Here is a 26,874-nt window from a genome sequence, read left to right as displayed (position 1 = left end):
GACGTTGCATCTCACTGCTGCATGGCGGGGAGGTCGAGCTTGTGTTGGAACGCAATCCGCATGGCGAGGGGGATGTCGTCCTCCTCGAGGGGCTTTGGGTCTTCCTTGTCGGACCCGTTGCGCTTCACGTAGTACAGCGCCTTGCGGCCCCAAGACTGCATGCGGGCGATCACGAAGCCGCCGCCAAGAGCAGAGCTGGAGGGGATGCCACCGCCGCCACCACCACCACCATCTCCACCGCCGCCATCTCCACCGCCGCCGCCGCCGCCGCCGCCGCCGCCGCCGTCTGCACCGCCGTCTCCACCGCCGTCTCCACCGCCGCCGTGGTCGCCTGCGCGCCCACCGCCGCCTCCTGCACCGCCTCCACCCAGGCCGGCGGCCGCTGGCCGATACGTCAAGACTGACTTGTTGGTCGTGTCCCAGTAAAATACGCGGCTCGCCTCGTCAGGCACCTCCTCCCAGCCCGCCGGGAGCGTGACGGTCTTGTCCTCCGCCGCCGCAGGCTCCGCGGCGCGTCCCTCTTGCGATGGAGACGGCGAGTCCAACGGCTTTGCCGGCTTGATCGGTAGCGCGCGCGCCGTGAATGGGCCGTCCAACGCGAGCAGCGGCTGCGAGGCTGCCGCCATGACAGGGGTAGGTGCCGCCGCCGCCGAGGCGCTCAGCGGCGCCATCATCGCCGCAGACACCGCGGGCACCGGCGACATCGGCGGCGGCATCAGATCGTGGGTGTGGCCGTACTTGGACAGCAGCTTTTGCCGGAGCTCAGCCTCGCGGCCCGGCACCGCGTAATGGCGCGCAATCTCCTTGACGGCCGCTCCGTCCCGCTCGATGAGGCGGGTGGGCTCGAACTCGCCATAGAACCGGCGCAGCTGCGTGAGGAGCGTCGCGTAAGCCGCCTCGCTCGCCTCCTCCTCAACATCCGGTGCAGTCGCCACGGGCTTGGTAGCCGCCTTCGCCACCGCCTTGGGCGTGGCCGCCGTCTTGAGCGAGATCGCGCCCAGGCCCGTCGCTGTCAATGAGACGACGCGCTTCGCCGGCGAAGATGGGAGCTGTGGCCGAGCGTTCCTCGCAGAGAGCGGGAAATGACGATGCCTCGTGATGTCGATTCCGGGCAGCTTGAGCGTCGATGCCTTCGGAAGGACCGCCGCAGCGGCCGCCTGCGCGGGTGCCTCCGGCGGCGCGGTCTCCTTGCCCACGGGCTCCTCGACCAGCTTGGCGTCGCCCGGCGCAGGGGCGGGTTCCGCCTCCATGCTGCGCTGCTCGGGCGCCAGCGTCTCGCTCTCGCCTTCAGCTGCACCGGCCTCCGCTTGCTCGAAACGCTTGCGAGCGGGCGCGGGAGACGGAGTCGTTTCCATCTTGTCCTCGGTTGTCTTCGCTGAGGCCTGTGTGGTGTTGTCCTCGGCCTCGTCTTCAGAGGTCTCTGAGTACGTTTCCGAGTCCCGCGCCCCGTCCACCTCGATCTCGAGATCGTCGCGCGCCGCCTCGTCTCGACGGATCGTCTCGCTCACACTCGGAGGGCCCACGGGCGGCGCCGCCTCGGCCTCCAGCTCTGCTTGCTGCGCAGTCTCCGCCTTCGCCTCCTCCTCCAGCCTCACCCGCTCCTCCTCCAGACGCCGTCGCTCCGCCTCAGCCTCCGCCGCCGCAGCCGCAGCCGCAACTGCTGCGGCAGCCGCAGCCGCAGCAGCCGCAGCCGCAGCCGCAGCGGCCGCAGCCTCCGCCGCAGCCTCTGCCTTGCGCCGTGCCTCCTCCTCCAGCCTCACCCGCTCCGTCTCCGCCGCGGCCGCAGCCTCGGCCTCTTGCTTGCGGGCCGCCTCCTCCTCCAGACGTCGGCGCTCCGCCGCCGCCGCCTCCGCCGCCGCAGCGTCTGCCGCAATTTGCTCTCGGCGAGCCTTCTCTGCTGCCTCTGCCGCGGCCTGCTCTTGGCGAGCCTTTTCCGCCGCCTCCTTCTCCTGCGCCGCCTTCTCGGCCTCGGCGCGGGCTGCTTCCTCCAGACGCCGACGCTCCGCCTCAGCCTCCGCCGCCGCAGCAGCAGCCGCAGCGGCCGCAGCCGCAGCCGCAGCCTCCGCCTTGCGCCGTGCCTCCTCCTCCAGCCTCACCCGCTTCGTCTCCGCCGCGGCCGCAGCCTCGGCCTCTTGCTTGCGGGCCGCCGCCTCCTCCAGACGCCGACGCTCCGCCTCCTCCGCCGCCGCCCTCTCCGCCTCGATTCGAGCCGACTCGGCGCGCGTGGCCTCCCGTTCCGCCGCCTCCTTCTCCTGCGCCGCCTTCTCGGCCTCGGCTCGGGCGGCTTCCTCCAGACGTCGGCGCTCCGCCGCCGCCGCCTCCGCCGCCGCAGCGTCTGCCGCAATTTGCTCTCGGCGAGCCTTCTCTGCTGCCTCTGCCGCAGCCTGCTCTTGGCGAGCCTTTTCCGCCGCCTCCTTCTCCTGCGCCGCCTTCTCGGCCTCGGCGCGGGCTGCTTCCTCCAGACGCCGACGCTCCGCCTCAGCCTCCGCCGCCGCAGCAGCAGCCGCAGCGGCCGCAGCCGCAGCCGCAGCCTCCGCCTTGCGCCGTGCCTCCTCCTCCAGCCTCACCCGCTCCGTCTCCGCCGCGGCCGCAGCCTCGGCCTCTTGCTTGCGGGCCGCCGCCTCCTCCAGACGCCGACGCTCCGCCTCCTCCGCCGCCGCCCTCTCCGCCTCATCTCGAGCCGACTCGGCGCGCGCGGCCTCCCGTTCCGCCGCCTCCTTCTCCTGCGCCGCCTTCTCGGCCTCGGCGCGGGCTGCCTCCCCCTCCTCCTCCTCCGCTGTCGCCCACGGCTGTGGTGCTGCCAGAGGAAGCTCGTCTGGCGGCGCCCACTCCTCTGTTGGTGCGTCTGCCTCGTCGAGCACGCCTCCAGGGTATCCTCCTTCAAACGCCACCTTCTTCTTGCGGCGGCGCGGCTCGACCTTGCGCTTGCTGTGCGGTGGAGATGGAGAGGAGCCGGTCAGCGGCTTGATCTTGCCTTCGCCAGGTGAGAGCACGCCGGTGAGCACTGGACCGTTCTCGGAGGCCTCGTAGTTTTTGCGCTCGTTGCTCCACCACGCGAGCGGCTGCAGGCGCGTCCGCTGGCCGACGCGTCGCGTGGTGGTGGTCGCCTCCGGTTTCGCTGGCTCCGGCTTGCGCTTTGAGGACATCCCAACGTCGAATGCAACCAACGCCCAGCGAGACGCTGTGCGGGAGGAGCCAGCGGCCGCTTTCTGTTTTTTTTCGGTCCCATAGCTTACGCCGCGAGTAGGGGAAATGCCCACTGCTACCGCCTTCTTCTCGAGGTGGAGCGGCTGATTCTTTTGGGTGGCGAGGATTGGTGCGACCCATCCAGGCGTGGTTTCTGACGGCCGCGAGTTGCCCCGTGTGTGTGCTAGTTCCTGAGTGAGGTCGCGCGGGAGTGACCCCTCCCTGCGTCCCCCCCCGGACCTACTTACTTACTGAACAGTGCGCGTCAGGTGTGGCGTGCGAGCGCGTTAGGTGTGCGTGCGTGCGTGCGTGCGTGCGTCGTGTGCGTGTGCGACCGTGCGTGTGCGTGTGCGTGCGTGTGCGTGCGTGCATGTGTGTGTGTGTGTGTGTGCGCGCGCGTGTGTGAGCTGTCCGATCTTTCTTCCCCCCTCCACTTGTCTCTTGTGCTCTCCACGCTCTGCGGCCGCGCGCGATTTTAGCTAGGATTTTAGCGCGGAGCGTCGAGCGAACTCTCACCGAAGGGCCGAACTTGCCTCTATCTCGCGTCCAATACACAACCCCCCCATACGTACAAGTTAGAGAGAGAGAGAGAGAAGTTGAGAGAGAGAGAGAGAGAGAGAGAGAGAGAGAGAGAGAGAGAGAGAGAGAGAGAGAAAGAGGGAGGGAGGGAGGGAGAGAGAGAGAGAGAGAGAGAGAGAGAGAGAAGTTCCAAAATACATGGTCATGTTGTGCACATACACACATACCTACGACCTATGCAGGCCGCTGCTATAACAGGTTGGCGAGGACCTTGTCTGGTCTTCCTGGGCTTTCTCCGCCCTTGCTCGCGCCGGAGCCGCTCCCCCCGAACCCATTCCCCGAGCCAATCGTCTTGCTCTCTGTCGACGACTGCCGGCTCACAACCGCCTCCGCCAGCTCTCCGTCGCCCGGCTCCACCCTGGGGCTGGGGCTACCCATGCGGCTGCTCAGGTTCGAGAGCGCCCGCTGGAGGTAGCTGTTGCTGCGGATAGCCGACCGCTCCACTTCGTCCAGGAGCAGCCGGACGGAGACCTCTTCGTGCGGCCCGTCGTAAATCGGAGCGGCAATCTTTTGGTAGATGCCCGCCTCCCGGAGCGGCTCCGGGGTCGCCTCCATAATATCAGCAAAGGTTAGGGCTCCCAGTCCCGAGCGCTGCTCGTGGACCAGCAGCAGCGGCAGCTCGCTGGCGAGAGCCCCCTCAATCTCTTGGGCAAGCGCGTCGGCCCTCGGGCCGGGGGAGAAGGTCGAATCGTTCAAGTAGATGAGGAAGCGCAAGCAGTTCTCGGGAGTGGCTTTGGCGATGCGCGTCACGCGCAGCTTCACCAAGACGGCAGCCTCCATCTTTGCGACAATCTCTGCGGCGCCGGGGTTGTTGTCCGAGTGTGAGAGGTGGAAGGCCTTCTTGGTCTGCAGCCGCGGCAAAGGCTGGCGCAGCTTTTCGCGCGGAATGAAAACGGGACGGTCCGCTCCCGGTATTTGCCAGGCGCGAAGCAGCTCCACCACGAGCAGCCGCATGGTGCAGATCTGAAAGTCGCGCAGGCGGTGCCACGGGATGGTGGGCGCTGCAAACACGACCGAGGCCAGCTCCTCGGGGCACGCGCGGCGGTGAACGTCCAGAGGCACTCCACCGTGCGACGGGTTGGTCTCGAGAACGAGGATGATTGGCTTGCCGAGCCGCACGGCGGCGCGGAGCTCGACCATGCAGTTCGCAGAGCTGAAGTAGTCGGACTGCTGAGTGCCATCCTCGCCCCGAGTCGAGCCGGACAAGAAGATGAGGATGGCGCTCGAGTTCTCGATGTACTCGTCGAGCCGGCTGATGTCCTCGAGATTGTCGACGTCCAAGAAGCACACGATGTTCTGCACGAAGTTCTGGAGGAGCTCCTTCAGGCTGCGCGCCTGGTCTTGAGCCGTCGCCCACGCATGGGAGACGAAGGCGTGATACATCTGATCGGGCACGCCGGGAGCGGCGACCACGCGTGCCCTCGCGGACAGCTTCTCGCGTGCGTCCGCCTCGCCCTGGCGACAGCGACGGCAGATGCCGGACGGTCCCGTGAGGGCACTAGAGAGCTTCATGCTCCTTCGGGTCGCGGGCTCCCACCGCGCGTACTCCTGCTCAGCCTGCTGGAGTGCCGCCTGGAGCAGCCGCCGGCGCCGCAGCATCCACAGCAGCACCAAGACGGCGCAAACCAGGAAGCCCATCAGCGAGATGATGAGCACCTCGACCGGGAACTGCTTTGTGTCCGCGCAGTCGTCGCCAGTGTAGCCGTCTTCGCAGATGCATTCACCCGTGTTTACGTCCACGGCACCACGGCCGTTGCACTCCTCCTCACAATGCTCGCCGCTGTAAAGCGAGTCGCACTCGCAGGTCTCGTTGACCCACTCGCCGTGGCCGGAGCAAGACAAGGCACAGTTTGCGTGCGCATACTCCGCGGATGTGGAGTAAGGCTCCTCACATGCACAGGTCCCATCCTCGCTGCACGTCCCACGGCCGCTGCACTGCTCCGAGCCTTCTCCAGCCTGTGCCGCGGCCAACGCGGACTCATAGACGCAACGGCGGAACGCCCAGGTCGGCATCGGAAAGGACACATTGTGGATCGCATCGTTGCCCCGCTCGGCCGAGGCGGGGTAGTCGACCACCTTGAGACCGCCCTGAAGCTGCGCAAGTGACATCTCCCGCTCAATCGAGCGCTCTAGCGCGGTTTCGGGAGGGTACTGGACGACGGGAAAGTCTGCTGCTGCCATCCTGCCATTGTCGCCGAACCGGATCGGGTCATAAAACTCCATCAGGGAAATGTTGCGCATTGCTGCAGTGACATCGTAGACACTGAGCGTCCCAGCCTCCCTGACGGCGACTGCGAAAGCACAGAGCCCCGCATAGGTGGCGGCACCCACGTAGTCTGGCTCTGTCCCAAAAACCTTGTAGTACTCGTCGGCGTAGTCCTCGCTAGTCATGTTCGAAAAATTGCCCGGCTCACCCGGCAGCGACCGATGCCACGGGACCGGTTGAATGAAGTACTCACCCTCCCACCAGCCCTCATCCAGAACCCTGCCAGCATATTCGGTCTCTGCGAGCGCGTTGGTCACGATGGCGGCGAGCGGCGCAAATCCGAGGGATTCCATCGCCTCGACAGCCGCGATGGCGAAGGTCTCGGCACCGCATATTATGACCACCGTGACCGCATTAGCCTGCATCTCCGTGAGGGCTGCGGTGAGATTCCCCTCGTTCCAAATGTTAGTTAGAGCGTCGTTGGCGTCCGCGCAAGAGGAGGCTGCCCACAAAGCACTCGCGTTGCTGCACATCCCAGAGGGCGAGTCGAGCACAGAGCTGCCTTCCTCATCCCTGATCACCCCGAGCCTGAGCGCCTCGGTGCAGCTGGGCGCGCCGTGCTCCAAGCAGCGGTCTTCAAAGTCACAGCCGCCTGAGGACTCGTCGCAGGTACGGGCAGCGTAGCAGATGGCGTCAAAGGAGCGCGTGAGGTAATTCTCGACTGGCGGCAGCAGGCCATACACCATTGGGTTCGGCGCGCGATCTTTAATCATCGCGACGGCGTTGGCCTCCTCGAAGATGCGGTCGCTCGAGCTCGTCGAGACGATCATCGTCCGATTGTCGACGACCGACTGCAGCGCGGCATAATACGTGAGCTCCGTGCTGGTCGGCGCGAGCACCGCGTCAGCATGCCAGTCACCGGCCAGGCGGGAGACGACATTTGTGACGAATCGCTCGTCCTCGCTGTCTCCGATAGCCACGCACTGAATAAAATGTCGCACTGAGTCGACCGGAATCCCGCCGCGCTCTAGGATCTTTCGCGAGAAGAGATCGCAGTTCTGGAAGACCGCCGACGGCTCAGAATGGCGGATCGTGGCAGGCACGCCGATGACAATGACCGGGGCCCCAGCCCCCAACCCGCACGACGGCTCGAATGAGGACTGCGGAGTGTTTGGCGGCAGTGGTGCTGGCTCTGTCATGTTGACGACATTCCAGCACAGCTCCGCGTGCTCGTTCTCTCCAGCCTGCGAGAAGTGGTAGTCGGTCACATTACACAATCCGTCAGTGCTATCGCTGACGACAACATGCCGAGCGCCGGCCTCTGGCTGTAGGCACTGCTGCCGCAATGCCCTCACTCCGAAGCAGCACAGGACCACGCTCGCAATCGCGCGACGGCGGTTCATGCCTTCAGAGCGGGAGCGGCATGCCAGCGCGGACGTACGCGAACCCGGGAACCGCCTCCAAGCTCCATTTTCCCCTCTACATAACTTCTTTGAGAAAATCCCGGAAAAGAAGAAAGAAGCTTTTGTGAGCAGGGCGTGTTATCTCGACCCTGTGTCGACTGTCCCGTGTACGCCTGACCTGGCCCCCATTGGTCAGAGTTTTTGGCGGAGTGTTGAGAAGCACCCGTAGCGCGTAGGGAGCTAGGGAGGAAGCTGGGAGGGGAGACGAAAGCGCGATTACACTCACGCCCAGGGATCACCTTTCGCCTCTGAGTCTCAGCAGACGCAGCTAGGCATGCTCACGTAGCAAGGGGAATGGGGCCGCCCGCGGCGGGCTAGTCGGCACGGGCGCAACGCGGTCAGAGTTGGCTCGTCGCATACTGCACTAATCCGGCGGCTACCCGCGGTTGAGAGGGTTGTCGAGTGTGTTGAACCAGTCCATGAAGGGGTTGTCGGACCCCTTGGTCGCCGCCTCGGATGCGATGTTCCAGGGGTCGTCAGGGAAATCCCTCATCTTGTAGCCGTATTCGAACTTGTCGGTGCTCGCTTTCAGCTTTGGGTAAAACTTGTAGGCGCCCTTGAGGAGCTCGTCCTCGTTCTGGAATATGGCCATGCTCACGGCCTTCTCCTCGGAGTTGGAGCGCGGCACAGCGAGGCCGCCCACCAGGTACCACTCGCTCGGCTCGCCGCCGCTGCTCACTGTTCGGACAGCGATCGAGTACTCGGGCGCGCCGCTCGCCTTGAGGCTGTCAAAATCCTTGGAAGCCTGCTGCGCCTTTGCGGATAACGGCGGCGGTGGCGCAGGCCCGGCGGCGGCGGCCCGCTTCTTTGGCGGCTTGGACGCGGGAGGAGGGGCTTTGGAGAAGCCCTTGGCCACCATCGCGACGACGGCCGCGTGTCGCCGACTGCAGGGCGGCTGCGTGTGCGGAACGAAAGCAGCGGCCGCGACGAGGAGCGCGGCGGAGAGCATATACACACACACACACAGATACACTCACGACAGTCGGTTCCTCGAAATTCCACGCATGACGGGAAAAAGAGAATTCGCGCCGCCATTCTTTTTAATTTTTTTCTCTAGCGTGGATCGCGTGCCTGACGGCGTGCGAGGAGATCGACAAAAACACGCCGCAGTCGGAGGCGATCAAGTTCAGGGAGGCGACTGGGGATCGTCCCTTCATTTCATCTCGATCTCCCAGATCCCAGTTCGGCGCCGCTGGATGGCTCGACATGCGCCCTGATGGACTCCACACCACGAAGATGGTGTCGGTTCCTCGAAATTCCACGCATGACGGGAATAAGAGAATTCGCCGCGCTCGGAGACCCGTGTTTACTTTACGGGCCCTTTCCCTGCGAACGCGCACCCCTGCTAGGGCTTTCTTGCCCGCAACCCGATCCCGATCATCCGGCCCGCTGGGTGCGCTTCTTAGCTCCCCGGCCCTGGATGTGAGGCTAATGACTGCACTCCAAGTGCTCCAAGTGCGGCGCATCTCGATCTCCCAGTTCGGCGCCGCTGGATGGCTCGACATGCGCCCTGATGGACTCCACACCACGAAGATGGTGTCGGCGATGTTGCGCCCACTCTCGTCGAGCCTGAGCCCTGGCCTCGACACCTCGACACCAACTCGACACCTCGACACCCCATGCCAACTCGACACCCTCGACACCCCTCGACACCATCTAGGCCGGTACCATGCTCGCCGGTGTCAAGGTGCCAGACGGTGCAGCACTACCGTAGCCCGTAGGCGTGTGGAGCACCTCATTGGCCAACTTATTGGCCAGGTAGTGGACAACCGTATGGCTCTTTGCACTACGTGGCGTGGCTCGTTCACCCTGCTTGCCGCGGTCATGGAAGATCGCGGCGCACATGGTTGGGCTCCAGGAGCGTATGAAGGGACCTAGGTATGTGTGGTGGTGATCAGAGTGGTCTGACCGTGTGGAATGGTCCCGGTCTCGGCCCTCTGTAGTATTGTGAGGCGTCCCTCGTCTCTCGCTCGAGAGATAGTCATCTGAACCCGAATCCACGGTGCCCAGCACGAGACCGCGGGAGATAGATTGCCCGCAGTGCCACGGGCCTCCTCAGCCGAGGAAGACATATTTGTAGAGAGTATTCAAAGTACGAAGGTGTGGTGTCACACCGGTGGAAGAATGGCGCCAGTTGCACCGAGTTGTGGTGTCACAACAGTAGAGAGCTCGACTGTCTCGCAGCGCGGCGGTACCACGAGAAGCAGTCCGGAGACTATTACGTGCCAATATTTGGGCGCCGAAGCCGTCGGCGCCCAAGGTGCTACTATTAGGGGTCTACGGTTACTCGATCGTGTTCAACGACGTTGAACAGTGTTCAACGTCGTTGCACACAAGTGGAGAATGGCCGTAGCTCCTCTCCACGAGCGATTGAGAGGACGTACCAAGTATCGATTCTGTATAGAATTGCAAGGCGCACACGCTGGTGCAGGCGGCGAGTCGTCGATCCGACTCGTTCCGACGTGAAGTCGCCGTGAAGGGTGGGGAAACAGGGCGATTTTGCCACATTTTGCCCTCTCGCGCGATCTTCTCGCGTCGGCAAGCGCGCGGGCCAGGATGGGCGAGCCGGTCCCGCCACGCTGGACGGGCCAGCGGCTGGCACGCGCCGGCCACCCCGGCGGCGCGGCGGCCTCATCGCGCTCGTCGTCTGCGAGGCCACCGCTCGGCGTCGCCGCGTCCGACGGCGATGGCGCTTGGCTGTGAGGTGGGATGGCGGCATGGTGCGCGCGGACGTGGGGGTGGTGCGGGATGCGCGTGCAGCAAGCATAGTTTCACCTCCCCAACCCCGCAGGCGCGCCGACGTGCTGCCCGAGCGCGTTTGGGGGCAGCAGCAGCTCCTCGCGAGGCGCCTTCGGAGAAGTGCCACACCCCTTTCCCAGCCGCGCGCGAGTTGAGCTCCGATTTGCGCTCTTTTTCGCACACGCCCGACACTAGTAGGTGAGGATCGACCATCCTCCGCTAGCAGGGCTTCGTCGGGCGCGTCTTCGTCGAGCGGTGGTGCATCTCCCATGCTCCCACCCGCGCCCTCCTGGCAGCCCGCCCGCGGCCCACACCGACGCCCTCACGGGCTCACCCTAGTCGTAGGTGCGGTTTTTTGCGTGCCCCCCGTCGATACGGGGCGCTGGGCGATGGCTGGGCTTGTCGCCGGGCGAGCTAGCCCCTCAGCCGGCCGCGGAGCGGAGGTGCGAAATCGAGGCGGCGCGGCCCCTGCGCGCAGCCTGTCCGGCCGGCGCGCGCATGGTTCCGTAGCCCGTCTAGTGCCTCACTGACCGACTCCAGCGCCACGGTGCACGTGGCCGGTGTGGTACTGGGGCTGGGCAGCCTTGGGGCCGGCGGGAACCGCCGTCTAGCGGTCGCACTAGTCTCTTTTCGTTGTGCAACCTGTTTGTTCAACGGTTGTTCAACCATACTTTGAGCCTTAATTATTAATTCGGGTTTGGGTCTCTGAGGTCGATACTAGCGTCCATAACTTGCCACAAGCATGCTTTACAAAAGTCCAGCGGAGGGAGACTCTCAGATCGGCTGTCCGCGCGCGCTGTGAACAGCGCCGTGGTTGAACACTGTTCAACGTCGTTGAACACGTAGCGAAAGTGGAAAGAGAGACCGTCTAGGTGGCGAGACGTGCCACTGCACAGGGTGTGGGAATATAGGGACATGGGGTTATGATGGACTACTTGTCACTCTGGAATGGGAGAGAGAGAAAGAGAGAGAGAGAGAGAGAAGGGGAATAATAGGTGAAGCTTCTCGATACAGGTCGGGCCACTGGTCCTCGTGAGGGTCCTCGTGCCTCACCTCCTGCGACAGTATGATGTGTTTGGCCCGTGGCCGGTGTGCCCGCCGCACGCATCGCGGCGCAGTTTCTTACTTAGTGCTTTGCTGTTTTTGCCAGGTGTATGTTATTTTTGCTTGGGGCGGCCCTCATGACGGGGTAGGTAGGGTAGGTCTGGGCCCTCCCGTCGGGTTTTTCCCTCTCTTCACGCCGGAATTTTCACAGCAGAAAAAGAAATTTTCCGCCCAAATCACGATGTCAACCCTCCCCAAGTCGTTGATCTGGTGCTTGTAGGGCTTGAGAGTGGCCTGCCATGTCACAAGAAGGACTGTGGTTGCAGGAGAGTACCACCAACCATCACTCTAGTTGGTATAGTACCCCACCTTCACCCATCGAGTGTTTTCTTTTTTAGTTTCCCATAAGTAAGGTAGGTAGGTAGGTAGGTAGGTAGGGGCACCGCAGGGGCCGGTCAGGTTTTTCCTGAATTTCATCATGAGGGCCGCCCCAAGCAAAAATAACATACACCTGGTTTTTGCTGCTAATCTCATGAGAAGTTTACAATTTCTTCTCACTGCAGCACCTCCGCGCCGCCCAGCCGTGCAGCCCAGCCAGCCGGAGGCGGGCCGCAAATGTCCCAGCCGCGCCCCCGAGCGAGGCCGAGCCGCGAGCGAGGCCGAGCGGTCCCGAGCGTCCCGAGCGGTCCCGAGGGTCCCGAGCGGTCCCGAGCGGTCCCGAGCGGTCCCGAGGGTCCCGAGCGGTCCCGAGCGGTCCCGAGGTCCCGAGTGGCCCCCAGGAGCACTCTGCCGCCTAGAACAAAAAAAGAGCCGCCTTCTCTGTTGCTCGCGCATCTCGCCCACACGCCACGCGGCGATGAGCCACGCGGCGATGAGACTCTCGCTCTTGCTGCTGGCCAGCCTCTCGCTCGTCGACGCGTCGAGGATCGCTGCGCCACCCGCCTCGTCGCTCACCCTTCGCCGCCTGCGCGGCGGCGAGGCAGAGGCGGAGGCCGCCGCCGCCGCAGCCGCCGCAGGGTCAAAGAACGAGGGCTCCTCGGAGGACGGAGACGACGAGGCCGAGGTCGCCGCGGCGCTCGCCGCCCTCTCGCGGTCTATCGACGCCTTCATGGACCAGTTCGCGCAACTCGAGTTGGGCGTGCTCTCGACCGCACGGCCGAGCATCCTCGGCCGCAAGGCGTCGCCAGAGGCAATCGCAGCCAGGCCAGACCGCAGGGCCTTCAAGGAGGCACACCAGCACTTTTGCGAGGTTCACCAGCTGATGCGCGGCGAGTCCGACGAGGCGCTTCCCGCGGCGGCCGGCTCGATGCAGCTCTTGCGGCAGGCGGCGCTCTACCTCTCAGATGACGAGGCGGCGGCCAAGGAGAATGTGCGGGCGGTGCCGGCCGAGACGGTGGAGAAGCTGGCAGCGCTTCGGGCCGCGGGCCGCCGCAAGGCGGGCGGGACGGTCGCCAGCGCCCTCTCCCAGCTACGCGTGGCGCTCGCGGGCCCGCTCGAGGCGCACAGCAAGCTGGTCGCTGCGCTCGGCGCGAGTCAGGTCCAGCCGGTGCCGGCGGCGCTCAGCCGCGAGGCGGTGACCGCGAAGCTGAACACGGTGCCGACCTTCTGCCTGCTCGACGGGCAGTCGCGCGTGGTCGGCATGCGCGAGGAGGAGGGCGCCACCCCCACCGCCTGCTTCTACACGGACCCGGCCGAGGTCGAAGCTTGCCCCTCGAGCCGCGGAGGGGAGGAGCTGAGTGGTCACCGCGTCGACGGACCTGTCTAGGCGAGGGCCGTGCTCGAGTCGGCGAAGCGGGCGATGCCGGACGTGCGCGGGCTGCACCTCGGCGTGACGCCGCTCGGGCGCGCCTTCGCCGCGTGCGGTGGCTGGCCGGGCGATGAGCCGCAGGGCCACATCGCGAGCACGCTCAAGCTGCAGGGCAGCGCGGCTGTGCGCGAACAGATGGGGCCCTTCCTTCGCGAGCAGGCGGAGAAGCAGGGGCTGCCCGAGGCGGCGTGGCAGCTGCCCGTCTTTTGCACCGACCAGCTGCAGTCGGCGCACGCGATGCCCTTCTTCCTCTCGCGCGAGGCGCTCGTGGACGCGTGGGTGGTCGCCGGCCTCGAGCGCGACGCTGTGCCGGACTCGCTCACGGCGATGGACTTGCGCGTGCTAGTGCACCAGATGTCGACCACCGACAAGTTCGCGTGGAACACGGTCAACCTCCTCGCCTCGCGGGAGGCAGTCGACCTCGTGAGCGAGGCGTACGCCGAGGGGCGCGCCGTCGCGGCCGCGCGCAGCGGGGGAGGGGCTGCGGAGAGCGCCGCGGCAGCGCTGGACGCTGCCGAGGCGGGCGGAGCGGAGGAGGAGGAGGAGGAGGAGGAGGAGGCCTGAGGGCTCGTGCCGCCAATGAGCCGCGATCTGGTGCGGCTGCGGGCGATCGGTGGCCTCCGCCCGAGCCAAAGCGGCGCGGCGGCGGGCGCGATCGAGAGCCACAGCCAGGCACGCAGGCACTGCCAGCTATTGGGCCAGGTACCAATTTTGTCGAATTTATTTCAAAATCTGCAGGCGCGGAGCGCCTGCGAAAATTGTGAAGAAATTTGCGGTCGGGCCTGATTTTCATATTTGCGGTGTGTCGTGAACTCGTGTGGAGAGTGGAGAGTTGGGCTTGGGGCTTAGGGTACCCCTAGGCTTAAAAGGGTGGGCCCTGGGGCGCCTGCGGCTTAAACGGCTTAAAACCTGCCATGGCAGGTTTTAAGAGCTGCTGGGCCGCCGATTCCTTAAACGGTCTTAAACGCTTAAACGGTGCGGGAGAGCTCCCGAGGTCGATGGTCCGGGAGGCTCCCGGTAGACGCCGGAGGCCGGGAAGCTGGCTACAGTCAGCTAGCACGCGCCCCCTATGCGAGTGTATGGCTCCTGCCAGTGCACCAGACTTACAGATGTGTCTTCAGAGGCGGGTTTGTGCCTAATAACGGCAGTATTGGAGAAAACGGCGCGAAACCCAGCGACGCATGGCCGGTGAGGCCGATTTTCTTAAACGGTCTTAAAAGAGGGACCCCCGTGCCTGCAAAATCTCTTAAATGGTAATTTCAGCCCCCAAATCTCCTCATTTCTTAAAAGGTCTTAAAAAAATCCGGCCCTCAGAACCCTAGGGGTACCCTAAGGCTTGGGGGGTGGGTTAGGTCAGGGGTTACGCCGTAATACCTAATACGGCTTTATTTAGAGAGGGTTCTAGAGGGTTAGGGTTTTGGCAGTCGTGCTCCCAATACGTGCATCACTTTTGTGACAGGTCTCAGACTTTGAGCGGCCATATCTCGCCTAACTATTGATGGTCCACCGGAGAGAACTCATCGCCATTCGAACGGGCGCCGGGCGCCCGTTCCAAATCCGAAGAAATAAATAAATAAATAAAAACGGACACCTCTCTACTGTGAGATGGGTAAAAAGGAACAGGCCCCCGCCCTTGCGATCTTTGTGCAGGGTTCTTTGTGGTTGTGGTCGGCGAATCCGAAGAGTTTTCAGGTGGACCATCAATAGTTACCGAGATATGGCCGCTCAAAGGCTGAGACCTGTCACAAAAGTGATGCACGTATTGGGAGCGTGACTGTAGGGTTAGGGTTAGGGTTAGGGTTAGGGTTAGGGTCAGGGTTAGTCGTGTTGTGTCTGTATATGCCAGCGTTGCACAGGGTTCTGCGCTGGGATCTGGCCCCACAGCGCCGAGGCGCCGACGACTAAGACTCAGCCCCGCACGCTGACCTAGGGTTAGGGTTAGGGTTAGGGTTAGGGTTAGGGTTAGTCTTCTTGTGTTTGTATGCCAGCGTTGCAGAGTTCAGCGCTGGGATCTGGCCCCAGCGACGACGAGTAAGACTCAGCACCGCACGCTGACCCCACCAAATGCCGCCTCAGGGCGCCAGCCACCTCTTACACGCGGCCGGCGCCCTCTCGCGGCAAAAGGGTCGAGCGAGCGGGCAGAGTCGCGATGTCTGCGCACCCGCGCGTGCCGATGGGCGGCACACGCAATCCAGAGAGGCCCTGTCACGCCGCCAGTAGCGTTCTCCGCACTCCCCAGCCACGCCACCAATTGCCGCCTCAGGGCGCCAGCGGCCGGCGCCCTCTCGCGGCAAAAGGGTCGAGCGAGCGGGCAGAGTCGCGATGTCTGCGCACCCGCGTGCCGATGGGAGGCACACGCAATCCAGAGAGGCCCTGTCACGCCACCAGTAGCGAGGGTCGAGCGAGCGGGCAGAGTCGCGATGTCCCTGCGCACCTGGGTGTTCGCCGCCTATATGCTCTATCCTGTGCCAAGACGGACACGTTTCGACAATCAAATGAAAATCGCTGAAAATTTGCGGCCGCCCCTCGAAATTTGCTGATCAAAATTTGCGGTGGCCCGGAATCGAAACCTGCACTTTGGCCAATGCCAGCAGCCAGGCACCCAGGTGGCAGCCAGCCCATACCTTAAGGTAGCCATATGCCTGTGACCGCTGTGCCTGTGGTTGAAGCCGTTGAGCACACCGCAATCTGAGGCATCTCTACCGGTCTCTCTCTCCGTACTCCGATTTTCTGTATCTGTGTCTCGTTCCCATTTTCGCCATGAATGATGAGAAACCAGGGCAGCTACCACCTACCAGCTTTGACCTTTGTCTTTCTCAGACACACTCAGTCACCTCTCGCGCGCTCGTGGCTCGTGCTCTCAGATTCTCTGGTCTCGCTGATGAGGTGAGGCGAGGTGAATCGTGAAACCCTATGGAGGAGCCTCCTCTCCACTCTAGTGTCTAGAGGTGTGTGGGGGGAGCAACGGGTGCTTGTCATATCATACTTGTCTAAGCGCCACCTTGTCCTCGGCGCGGATCCAGTCCGAGCCGCCGGCCATCGTCCATCGACCCCTCCCCGTGAGGATGACAAAGGATGAGGCGACGATGGACTTGCGCGTGCTAGTGCACCAGATGCAAAAAAAAACAAAATGGCGTGGCCCCCAATCCACAGGGCCAGCCGCCGGGCAGAGCGAATATGCCGGCCGAGGAGAGACTCAAAGCTAGAGACATCGAGATCCAGATCAGTGGGGCGCCCCGCCGGTCCGCGTTGCGGCTGCCAAAGCTCCTGCACTGCCCGGAGAGGGATGGAAAGCCCTCTCAAGACTGCAGGTGCAGTGGCGCAAGGGCGGCCCCGGCCCTAGTTTATGCTCTGCGCGCGCGCCTTGGCGAGCTGGGCCCGCAAATGCGCGACGTCCGCAGCGTACTCGGAGTGCTGCGCCGCGGCGGCAGCCTCGTAGTCGGCCATCTGCACCGCCAGCGCCTCCTTGGAGCGCCGCTCAAGCAAGCACTGCTCGACGAGCGCTCGAATCAGCTGATGCGACTTGAGCACCTGGCACGGCTTGGCGGGCGTGGGCACTCCGGTGCGGAGTGGGGCGAGGCCGAAGGCGCGTGTGCGTGTGTGGCGCGTGTGTGGTGCGTGTGTGCGTGTGTGTGTGCGTGCGTGTGGAGGCCTGCGCGCGCAGCTGCTCCTCGCTGAGCCCCTCATAGTCCGCCTCGCTCTCGACTGCGCCGCCGCCAGCCCCCGCCTCGCCGCCGCTCGGAGAGCCCGCCCCAACTGCTCTGCCGCCCTGTGCCGCCGCCGAGGAGGAGGCCCCCCCCGCCGACCCGCTGCCTCCCGACCGGCTGCCTCCCGCGCTGCTGCCTCCCGCGCCGCTCGCCGCCGGCGCGGAGGCCGACGAGGAGGAGGCTGCAGGCTGCTCCTCCTCCGAGTTGTCCTCCTCCTCCTCCTCCGAGCCTCCCGCCGCCTTCGCCGCCGGCGGCTCGCCGGCGAGCGCCTGTTCACAGCTCGAGGTGTGAAGAGACGCCGCTCCTCCGCCGCCCGCCGCGCGCCCCTCTCGGAGCGCCTTCTTCTTCTCTCGCTGCTTGTCCTTCTTGCCCTTCTTCTTCGCCTTCTTCTTCTCGCGCTTCGCCTTCTCCTCCTCCTCCTCGGCGATCAGCTCCTACAGCGCGGCGCCCTCGGCACACTCACGCAACGGGGCACACGCCACGCCCGCGCCCCTTCCGGCCACGCTCTCGCCACTGCAGCCTCAGAAGACCTGCTACACCTCGGCTATGCCCTTGCTACGTCCCGGCTATCGCTCGCCGCAGCGAGCTGGTTCGAGAGCTGCGCCGCCGCGTCCACCTTTTGCTTGAGCTCCGAGGCGGCGCGTGCTTGCGCGAGCGGCTGCAGGATGCCGGCGGGGGCGTTGACCCCGCCCGGCAGCACGAGCTGCGCCTGTCCGCTGGCCGCGCCGCCCTGCCCCTTCTTCGCTCGCCCGACGTGGTCCCCGAGCAGGAAGCCAGACAGCTCCGAGACGTGCTCCCCCTGCACCATCTCAAAGGCGATGGTCTCGCCGCCCGTGAGGTGCGCCATCGAGAGTGTGTGCTTCTCCTCGGTGATCAGCTCGAAGGTGTTGATGAAGACGTTGAGCTGCGGGACAGCCGCGCGCGGGCGGATGAGCGAGCCGGGCGCGGCACGGAGAGAGGCGGCACGGAGAGAGGTTCGGCCGGAAGGGTGCGTGCGACGACAGTGAGGACGTGCCGAGGTGTGCGCGTGAGGTGTGCACGTGGGACGTCTGGCGGGAGACGTGCGAGGGCGGCCGCCGCGTGGTGGCACCTCCATCGTCGTCGGCAGGTCAGCGGCCGCGCCGAACGACGAGCACCACATCCGCACCTTGTGCGGCGGCGCCGGGTACGAGCACTCGTGCTTGACCTGAGGCGCGGGCGCTCAGCGTCGGCGCTCGCCAGGCGAGGGCGCGCAGCGGGCGTCGCGGACCTGGCGAAACGTGGTCGTCTCCGGCGGGAAGGCGTGCAGCTGCTGCTCGTCAAACTCGAGCACCGGCTGCCGGTTGCCCGCGACGGGCTTCTGCTTGAGCCACGAAACCTTCACCTCAATCTTGGGCGGAGGGGAGGCCGCGAGCGCCGTGGACGCCGTGGACGCCGTGGCGGCGGATGCCGCCGCCGCCGCAGCGGGCGCCGCCGCCGCCGCCGCAGCGGGCGCCGTCGACGGCATTCTAGTGTAGCGAGGCTCTGCTACCCCGGAAAGAGCGGGTGTGGGCTACGCCGCTCTTGGCACTCTCGTTTAATAAAGAAAATGTGACATGCCCTGTGTCCCTGATCGTCCTTACAAGATCCTGCTCGCGCAGGTGGGGACCCTGTCCTTCTCCCACCCCTTGTTTGGTGTGTCCGTTTTATTTATTTATTTATACTAGGCACGGGAGATAGAAAGAGGCAGACGACCAAGGGTTAGGGTGGGCGACGGCTAGCACCACACTCCTCTCCTTAAAATCCCTGTGTGGTGCTGGTGGCGGCGTGCCGTCCTCCCATCCCTCCCTTGCTTGTCTGTTTTATTTCTTTTCTTTTAAAATTCTTTTTTGGTGGCGCGGCGCGCCGTCGTAGGGTTTTTTTTTGTTTTATTCCTTGCCAGTGGGGGGTCCCGCGCCGCATAGCTCCGCGGACGGGCCCCTCCACCCTTTCATGTACGGATCATGTTCATGTAGCTAAAAATCTCAGAGAGAGAGAGATTTTTAGAAGCCAACCAGAAATGTGGCACACACAGTGATTTGGGCTCGGCAGCTTGTCGACTACCAGCCGAAGCCGGAGTCGGAACCGTAGCCGAGATGGTCGTCGAGGGTGTCGAAAATGTCATTCGCCGCGCTAGTAGAGCCGGAGCCGCATGAGTCTTGGTCGGAGGAGGAGTCGTCGGAGGAGCGGTCGGGCAGCTCGCGCTTGTCTCTGCTCGAGCGTCGGGAAGACAGCGCGCCTTGCGACCTTGTCGGCCGAGCTGCCATCCCAGTACAAGGTGTACCAGTCGCCGCGAGGATACCATACTGGATAGAACCAAGCGGTGACCAACCTGTACCGTCCGAGAGCGGCCGCCTGGGCGGCCTGAGCGGCCGCCTGAGCAGCCGCTCGGGCAGCCGCGGCAGCGGCAGCCTCTCGAGCCGCCGCCTCGCGCTTCTTGTTTCTTCTCCTGCCGCGTGCGCGACGTCTTCTTCTTCTTCTTCTTGGCGCCCGCAGAGTGGGGCTGGCTGGCTCGCCAGAGGTCGTGCTCTGGATGACTGGGGCAGGGCGACTCGCGGGAGGAGGAGGGGGACGAGGGCGGAGGCAGGCACAGCTGCTCTCCGGTGACCTCACGTTGGTGGCAGAACCCGATGGTTCCGTCGCAGCCGCGCACTGTGTCATGAGGGAGGTAGATTTCGGGGGGGAATCGTGCCAACGCTTCCGAGAAGGGGAGAGGAAGACGAGTCGATCGCAGACAGTAGATGAAGTCGACGACGTAGCCGCCGCCGTGCGGTGCCCCTACCTACCTACCTACCTACCTACCTACCTTACTTATGGGAAACTAAAAAAGAAATCATAGGACGGGTGAAGGTGGGGTACTATACCAACTAGAGTGATGGTTGGTGGTACTCTCCTGCAACCACAGTCCTTCTTGTGACATGGCAGGCCACTCTCAAGCCCTACAAGCACCAGATCAACGACTTGGGGAGGGTTGACATCGTGATTTGGGCGGAAAATTTCTTTTTCTGCTGTGAAAATTCCGGCGTGAAGAGAGGGAAAAACCCCGACGGGACAGCCCAGACCTACCCTACCTACCCCGTCATGAGGGCCGCCCCAAGCAAAAATAAAATACACCTGGTGAGAGGGTGGATACTGCAATGGTTCGCACTGCAATGGGCCTGCTCGCTGCACTGCTGCCGCTCACGCACTGCGCGCACATTGTGCACCCGGGCACCCACTGGATGGACACCGAAGGCAATCGAATCGAGGCACACGCTGCAGGGATGCTCCAGTCTCCACTGGACGCACGTTGGTACTGGTACGGCGAGACGAAGAAGGAGCACGCGGGGCAGTCCGCCACGCAGGGCATCAACTGCTACTCCGCACCCTCCATCGCCGGCCCATGGACGTTTGAGGGGCGAGTGCTCGGCCAAGATGATGTCGTGGTACCGGGAGAGCACGGCCGATGGGTCATGCAGCGCCCCAAGGTCCTCTTCAACAATCGCACTCGTCGCTTCGTGCTGTGGTTCCACCTTGACCAGCCCAAGCGATCGGGCAAGTACAAGTTTCGCCGCGTCGGAACGGCGACGGCGAAGCTCCCCGCCGGACCATTCACGTTTGTGGCTGGCTTTCGGCCAGACGGCATACCGTCGCTCGACATGAACCTCTTCTTGGATCCGCTGGATGGGCAAGCTTACCTTATCCGCGACTGCGCGCACGATTATGTCGGCATCTCGCGCCTATCAGCTGACTATCTTAACACGACAGAGGCAGGCGTCATCGCCAAGCTTCACACCTGCGAGGGCATGGCGATGTTCCGTCTTGCTAATGGAACGTATTACCTGATCACATCGCATCTGACCGGCTGGAACCCCAATCCGCTCATCGCATGGCGCAGCACGGGGACCGTTCTCGATCGTAGCACACGCTGGATCAACTTGGGCAATCCCACACAAGACGCCACGAGCTTCAACACGCAGCCGACTTATGTGGTGCGCTATAGTCCAGCACGGGGGCCTTCCTACTTTGTGTACATGTCGGACAACTGGTTGCATTGCGGCCCTCACGGCCTCACCGATGCGTGCTATACCTGGCTGCCAATTGTGCTCAACGATAGCAGCCCCTTGCCGGTACAAATCACTTGGCGGAAGAGCTGGGACTTAAATGATCCGAGCGGCGGAAGCCACTTGAGTTCAGATGGTCTACGCCAGGCGTAAATAAATAAAACGGACACCTCTACTAGGAGATGGGTAAAAAGGAACAGGTCCCCGCCCTTGCGATCTTTGTGCAGGGTTCTTTGTGGGTGTGGTCGGCGACTAGCCGGGGTCGTCCTCCCGATGGGGGACTAGCACTAGCCGTCTTCCACATGGTCCCTCGGGTCCCTGCTGCTCCTAATCTCTTCGTACATCCTCCTGCTGATCTCCGCAACGTCCTGCTCCCTCCCTCGTCTCGCCCTGCGCGACTGCTCCGCCTCACCGTCGTCTGCCCTGCGTCGTCTGGCGACTGGTCCTCCATAGTCGGTTGAGGTCGCCGCCCTCCTCGTGCCTCTTCCCAACGTTCCCTCGGCGGTCGATGCCGTCTGGTCCGCCTCCGCCGTCCCCGGGTCTGACCTGCCCTCGTCTGCACTAGCTTCTGTTTCGTCATCACTGGCGCCTCTCCTCTTCTTTCTCCTCTTCTTGTATGCTTTGTACATTGCGTCGATTCCTTTTCGCGTGAGCACCACCCTGAAGCTCGCCCAGCAGCGGAACCGCTCCCTAAGTCGAAGGAGCATCATCAGTCTCACCCACTTCGCTCGCTGCCCACTGTCTCCGCTCCCTCCCGCTTGAGCTGCCGTCGCGGTCCTCGTTCGTCCCGCTGGCTGCTGGCCTGTCTGCACGTTGCCTCCGTTATCCCTCCTCCTCCGCGACTCCCTCAAGGCCGGGCGGGCCTCCTTCCACCCAGCGAAGAGCTTCCTCAGCCACTCGATGTGTTCCTCTCTCTTCATTATGCGCGCCGTAGCCTCATCATTGAGCTGTATCCACCTCTGCACCGCTCCCGTCGCCGCCTCGGCCACGACTTGCAGGTTCCTCGTGACCCCGGTGCCAAGGTCCCTTCGGCTCTTCTCCGAGAGGTCATCTACCAGTGCTGGCAACACCCCCCCGACTGCGGGGGCTAGTGTATCGTACCCGTCCTCGTCCAGCACCCTGTAGCGTGAGCCCTTCAGCGCAGCGACATGCGCCATCCTCAGCGTCTTCAGCGTATCCTTGGAGTCGGGTGCCGCCTGTGCCACTTTGCTGATCGCCGTCCCTGTCTGCGCTCGCGCTACTCTGAGGAACCATCTGGCCTGCTCCCTATTCCCCAGGCAGGCGCCGCTAAGCACGTGCGCCATTGTCGCTCTAGGCGGGTTCTCATCTTCCTCGGTCCATTGCTGCGCGGCTTTCCGCACGATCGGACACAGCGGGTCCCGCTTTAGTGCTGCCCTCCTCGCCGCGTCCCTCGCGGCCTTACGCCAGGCGAACAAATGATCGTAACGATATTTGTTTACAACGTATAAAGTATAAAACACACGACCATGGCAACTACCGTACTCAACTGCCCACTCAAGCACAATGTTGAAAGTGAACGGTGTTGAAACTCATGTTCTATAGACGGTTCATTTTTTTTACATGTTTGATTAGAATATCGTCTTTTGTTTGGGTTATTTGAAATGATTCTATCAAATAAAAACAAAATGAACGTCTATAGAACTTGAGTAGTTACCAAAAATGTATCGTTTTTTAATCAAATCTCGCGACAATCCCTGCACGGGTCCAAAAATCCAATGCACAGTCAAATGTTCAAGCATGGCTCCAAGCAGCAAGCTCAGCACGATAGTTGCCTAGGTGGATGGGGGATTCAAAAACACGAGTTATAAGTCATGGACCACACTTCTACCATCATGTGTAGCTCTAATTTACTGCCTTTATGGAGCCTCAATTTCCTACGCAAATTGATGCTCATTTAATGATGATACAGGTGCACTACAGCAGGAGCTTCGCTACTTACAAATGGCTTCCCTAACTAGTACCGCCATGGGCTCGTTTGACTCCCCTGAGGAGCCTAAGGTGATTGGCGGAGCATACTGCGAGCGCCGCAACCGTTTTACTTACTAAAATTGGGCAGTTTTGACAATTTAACGTTTTAAAACGTCATTACCCAAAACTTGGTTTGCCAGCATCCCAGTCAACACCTACAACAACCCTGACGAGCTTGGCGCCATCAAATGACTTGGTTAATTCCACACCTACTTTCAAAATTGTGCTCGTGTAATATACGAATTCAGTATAACCCATGGGGCTGGGGGGGGGGGGGGGGGTCACCCCGGGCATCACCGGCGGTGCAGGAGGCGCATGAAGAGGCGGGGACCGGACCGCCCCTCCGCTGAGGGACCTTTCGTACCCGAGTTTTATGCCGATATACCCGCTAGTCATCCACTCCTAACCGCCCTTGAGCCTTGTTAGGGGTGAAATGGTAAGCTAAAATCGTGCAGGATTTGAGGCTCGCCGCGCGCGCGCCCCTTGGTCTCATGTTTACTTCGTGCACAGCCGCCATTCCGCCCGGGAGGTGTGGAGCAACGCAAGGGAGTATAGTAGCTATGTATACTACCTCCGGTCCATTATATTACACCACAGCTCCGGAGGAGGTCAGGATGAGCTGTTGAGCTCATTCGAGCGTCACATTGTAGTGAACAGGCCGAGTTCGCGGTTTGAGCGCCCAGCGCAGACCGACCGACCGCAGGGGGGGTCCGGTCGGCGGCCGCGGAGGACCGCAGACCGGAGGGGGGGTCCGGTCGGTCGGAGCGCAGACCGAGGGGGGGGTCGGTCGGGTTGGCTCGAGGGTCACACCGCACACGCTCGCCACAGCTGTGAATAAATTAGTATCTCGAAATACTAGAGACACCAAGCGACCTCTCCCCGTCTAATCACTCATCGTCGTCCGAGTTGCTGATCTCGAGACGCTCTACAGGATTGGGTCGGAACACGAGCTCGTCCATGTCCACGCTCCCGTCGTCGTCGTCCATGATTAGCTTCGCCGGCGACACACTGTACCCGTTGACGAGCCGCTTGAGCGCGGCCAGCACCTCCTTCTCTGCCGGCCGAGCGCCCACGGGCCCAGCATGCAGTAGAACTCCTCGAAGGTGAACTGCTCCTCCTGCGACTCCAAGAAGCAGTCCACCTCCTTCTCGATTAAATGAGTTGCTCCAGAAGCGACGTCCATCGATTGCCATTCGCTGTCGCTTGGGAGACTCGGAAGCCGATGAGCCCGGTGACGGCGGCGGCGATGTGTCGATCAAGTCGGGCAAGTCATCGTAGTCATCAGAAGGGACGATGCGCGCGTACTGTGGAGAACTGGAGCGCTGCCAGAGCTTGTACAAAGCAACGGCAAGCAGGACCAGACCTGCGACTGCGTAGATGCTCCACATATACGTGTGCGGTCGGGCTTGCTCGGGCCTCGGCGAAGAGAGTCTCCTTGGCGCTTGGCTGCGTGACTGGTTTTCATAGTGAAAATCGGCGATTTCGAAGCGCCCGTGGCGGTTCGCGAGAAGGAGGGAGAGCGTTTGAGGGGGCTCACGGCAAGGACACCGACCGAGGGGGGGGTCGGTCGTCACACCTCCCGCCGCCGAGAGAGCGACCGACCGGAGGGGGGGTCCGGTCCACCTCGGGGGCAGACCACCGACCGGCGGGGGGGTCCCCACGAACTAGGGGGGGTGGGTACAAAGTGACGCTCGTATCATGAGGTTCTGGGGACTTCAAAAATCGAAACAAATGGTGTTTTTTGGTGATAGACAACTTTCCTGCCAATGGTAGAGGTATACTGGCGTGGGAGTGCTCAGCGGGGCTTGGGAGGCAGCGGCGGCCAAGTGTGCACACTTGCTCAAAGCCGAAACGCGAAAGGGGCTTGAAGTGGGCGTTTAAGAATTCTTCCCCAGGCCAGGTGTAGTTTATTTTTGCTAGGGCCGGGCCTCATGCTGAAATTCTGCAAAAACCTGACCGGCCCCTGCCCTGCCCCTACCTACCTACCTACCTACCTACCCTACTTATGGGAAACTAAAAAAGAAATCATGGGATCGGTGAAGGTGGGGTACTATACCAACAAAGCGATGCGTTGGTGGTACTCTCCTGCAACCACAGTCCTTCCTGTGACATGGCAGGCCACTCTCAAGCCCTACAAGCACAAGATCACCCACTTAGGGAGGGTTGACATCGTGATTTCCGCAAATTTTCTTTTTCTGCTGTGAAAATTCCAGCGTGAAGAGAGGGGAAACCCCGACGGGAGGGCTCAGACCTACCCTACCCCCGGCATGAGGCCCTGTCCAGCAAAAATAAACTAGACCGGCCAGGCTAGGGTTGGCAACACCAGGCCATTGCTGCCCGGCATTCAAGAGCTCTGTTCAGCAAAGAGGTCGATGGAGGCCTACCTCGAGCAGGTCAGCGACCAGGTGCTCTCGAGCGAGGCGGGGCTCTTGCGGCTCTACGCGGTCAAGGCGCGCGCGGACGCGGCCGCGTCGCGACGCCGCCACCTCCCGCTCCACCGCCGCGGCCTCGTGAGTAGGGCCCACTGACGGGCGCGCTGTCGGGCTGCAGCGAGGCCATCCACCTGGAGGCGCGCCTGCCCGCGAGGCTGCCCCTGAGATACCGCTGCCCACCAACGGAGCGGCGCCCTCTCCTTTGCAGACGGGCGTGCGGTATGCGATGCGGCCGACTAGCGTCAAGGAGCTCTCGGCGTCGCGGCGCAAGCGCGACGAGCTGCACGCGATGGTGCAGGCGATGCGGCGGCTCGTGTCGACCGGCGGCGCGGGGGCCCCGGGTGGAGACGCGTCCACCTCGTCGCCGCTGCCGCAGCTGCACGAGGTGGTCGCGACGCCGTCGCGCATCCTCGTCTTTTTCGAGCTCGAGCCGCTGCTGCGCCGCGACGGTGCGCGACGCACGCACGCACGCGCGCGCGTACCACGCGCAGACGCACGCTCGCACGCTCGCACGCTCGCACGCTCGCACGCTCGCACGCTCGCACGCTCGCACGCTCGCACGCTCGCACGCTCCGCGGCGCTACCCACGCCTCCTGCTGGGGCGCGCGTGGGCTTGCGGCCGAGGCGCGCCGCTTCCCTGCCGCAGGCGGCATGATCACGGACCTGCTCTCTCTGCTCGAGAAGCGGAACCGGCTGAGGGAGGAGGAGGCGAGGGCGATCTTCGTCCGGCTCGTGCTCGCCACAAAGGCAACCTCCCGCGCCTGCTCCCCCGCCCCGGCCTCCTCCCCCTCGCCGCTCGCTTTCGGCCCCTCGCCGCCCGCCGTCCGCTTGCCCGCTCGCCGCTTGCGTGGGCCGCCGCCTAGCCGGCGCCTCCCGCCCCGCTAGGCCGCGCACGAGCTTGGCGTGGCGCTGCGCAACATCAAGCCCGAGGGCGTGCAGGTGTCTCAGCGCGTCAAGGGCGAGCCGTGGCGCGCACTCCGCCTCGTCCGCCTCCCGCCGCTGACCACGACGCGTCCACGACACGTCCACTCGTCGGGGGTAGGCGCCTCCACCTCGTCGACCTACACTGCGCCGCAATCGTCGACGACACGGACGAGCAGCACGGCGGCCTCTCCGGCCTGCACGGCACGCCCGAGTACGCCGCGCCCGAGGCTCGCTCCTGCTGCTGCACGCAGACGCGCGGCACGTCGGAACCGTCTCGGCAACGCGCGCGCCGTAGGTTGCCCTCTGGTACTGGCACGAGAGCGGCACCTACCGCGACGCGAACGGCAAGCCCGCGCCGCCGCCGCTGTACGGCCTCAAGGCGAGACGCAGCCGAGACGCAGCCGAGACGCAGCCGAGACGCAGCCGAGAGGCCGTCTGGCGCTGTGCGGGCTCGAGGAGCCGCGCGAGCCCGGCACTCCTCCGCCCTCTCCCTCCTCCTACAGCGCCCTCCCTCGCGCCCCCTCTCGCCCTCCTTCCCCGCAGCGCCTCTTGGCGAGAGGCCCCCCCCCCCCACCGCCCCGGTCGGTGGTGGGTCGGGGGGGGGTCGTTCCTGGGCCTGCGGCTCTTCTTCCCGCCCGGGTTGGGCGCGGTTCCGTTGCCTCCTGCCGTGGGCGTTCGGCGGGGTGTGCTCCGGTTTGGGCCGCGGTGCCGCGGTCTTGCTTCGTTCTTGGTGGGCGTGTTTTGGCGTTGGGGGGCGG

At 63.7% G+C, this 26,874-nt stretch overlaps 7 protein-coding genes across 7 annotated transcripts in view; 3 read left to right on the top strand and 4 right to left on the bottom strand.

Moving 5' to 3' along the window:
* Positions 1-11: 11 nt before the first annotated feature.
* Positions 12-3,146, bottom strand: EMIHUDRAFT_245309 (hypothetical protein; the record flags this gene model as incomplete). The annotated part of the gene is made up of 4 exons (XM_005768510.1): positions 12-155; positions 453-1,604; positions 1,761-1,814; positions 2,862-3,146. 4 exons carry the CDS (start codon positions 3,144-3,146, stop codon positions 12-14), a joined length of 1,635 nt encoding a protein of 544 aa, XP_005768567.1.
* A 4,431-nt stretch (positions 3,147-7,577) lies between these two features.
* On the bottom strand, positions 7,578-8,351 carry EMIHUDRAFT_370468 (hypothetical protein). The gene has a single exon (XM_005768509.1). It carries the CDS (start codon positions 8,291-8,293, stop codon positions 7,811-7,813), a length of 483 nt encoding a protein of 160 aa, XP_005768566.1. The 5' UTR covers positions 8,294-8,351; the 3' UTR covers positions 7,578-7,810.
* A 3,722-nt stretch (positions 8,352-12,073) lies between these two features.
* Positions 12,074-13,588, top strand: EMIHUDRAFT_119128 (hypothetical protein; the record flags this gene model as incomplete). The annotated part of the gene is made up of 2 exons (XM_005768508.1): positions 12,074-12,913; positions 12,983-13,588. The coding sequence occupies 2 exons, from the start codon at positions 12,074-12,076 to the stop codon at positions 13,586-13,588; spliced, it is 1,446 nt and encodes a 481-aa protein (XP_005768565.1).
* Positions 13,589-16,363: 2,775 nt separating this feature from the next.
* Positions 16,364-18,217, bottom strand: EMIHUDRAFT_119127 (hypothetical protein; the record flags this gene model as incomplete). The annotated part of the gene is made up of 5 exons (XM_005768507.1): positions 16,364-16,555; positions 16,731-17,165; positions 17,291-17,635; positions 17,822-17,917; positions 17,981-18,217. 5 exons carry the CDS (start codon positions 18,215-18,217, stop codon positions 16,364-16,366), a joined length of 1,305 nt encoding a protein of 434 aa, XP_005768564.1.
* A 1,648-nt stretch (positions 18,218-19,865) lies between these two features.
* EMIHUDRAFT_245302 (hypothetical protein) lies at positions 19,866-20,924 on the top strand (the record flags this gene model as incomplete). The annotated part of the gene is made up of 1 exon (XM_005768506.1): positions 19,866-20,924. One exon carries the CDS (start codon positions 19,866-19,868, stop codon positions 20,922-20,924), a length of 1,059 nt encoding a protein of 352 aa, XP_005768563.1.
* A 134-nt stretch (positions 20,925-21,058) lies between these two features.
* EMIHUDRAFT_245301 (hypothetical protein) lies at positions 21,059-22,075 on the bottom strand (the record flags this gene model as incomplete). The annotated part of the gene is made up of 1 exon (XM_005768505.1): positions 21,059-22,075. One exon carries the CDS (start codon positions 22,073-22,075, stop codon positions 21,059-21,061), a length of 1,017 nt encoding a protein of 338 aa, XP_005768562.1.
* A 3,057-nt stretch (positions 22,076-25,132) lies between these two features.
* Positions 25,133-26,874, top strand: part of EMIHUDRAFT_245299 (hypothetical protein) — a gene marked incomplete at both ends in the record, with an annotated part of 2,042 nt that continues 300 nt past the window's right edge. The window contains 5 exons of the mRNA XM_005768504.1: positions 25,133-25,270; positions 25,401-25,505; positions 25,578-25,641; positions 25,839-25,924; positions 26,078-26,131. Coding sequence (XP_005768561.1) covers positions 25,133-25,270; positions 25,401-25,505; positions 25,578-25,641; positions 25,839-25,924; positions 26,078-26,131 — 447 coding nt within the window. The remainder of the gene's footprint in view (positions 25,271-25,400; positions 25,506-25,577; positions 25,642-25,838; positions 25,925-26,077; positions 26,132-26,874) is intronic.

This window comes from Emiliania huxleyi (genome assembly GCF_000372725.1).
Source record: "Emiliania huxleyi CCMP1516 unplaced genomic scaffold EMIHUscaffold_455, whole genome shotgun sequence".
NCBI lineage: Eukaryota > Haptophyta > Isochrysidales > Noelaerhabdaceae > Emiliania > Emiliania huxleyi.
The sequence above is the reverse complement of the archived record's forward strand: the minus strand, read 5'-3'. Positions and strand labels throughout refer to the sequence as shown.

Coding starts and splice junctions, on each gene's coding strand:
- EMIHUDRAFT_370468 (XM_005768509.1), bottom strand. CDS start 8,293: ATGGTGGCCAAGGGCTTCTCCAAAGCCCCTCCTCCCGCGTCCAAGCCG.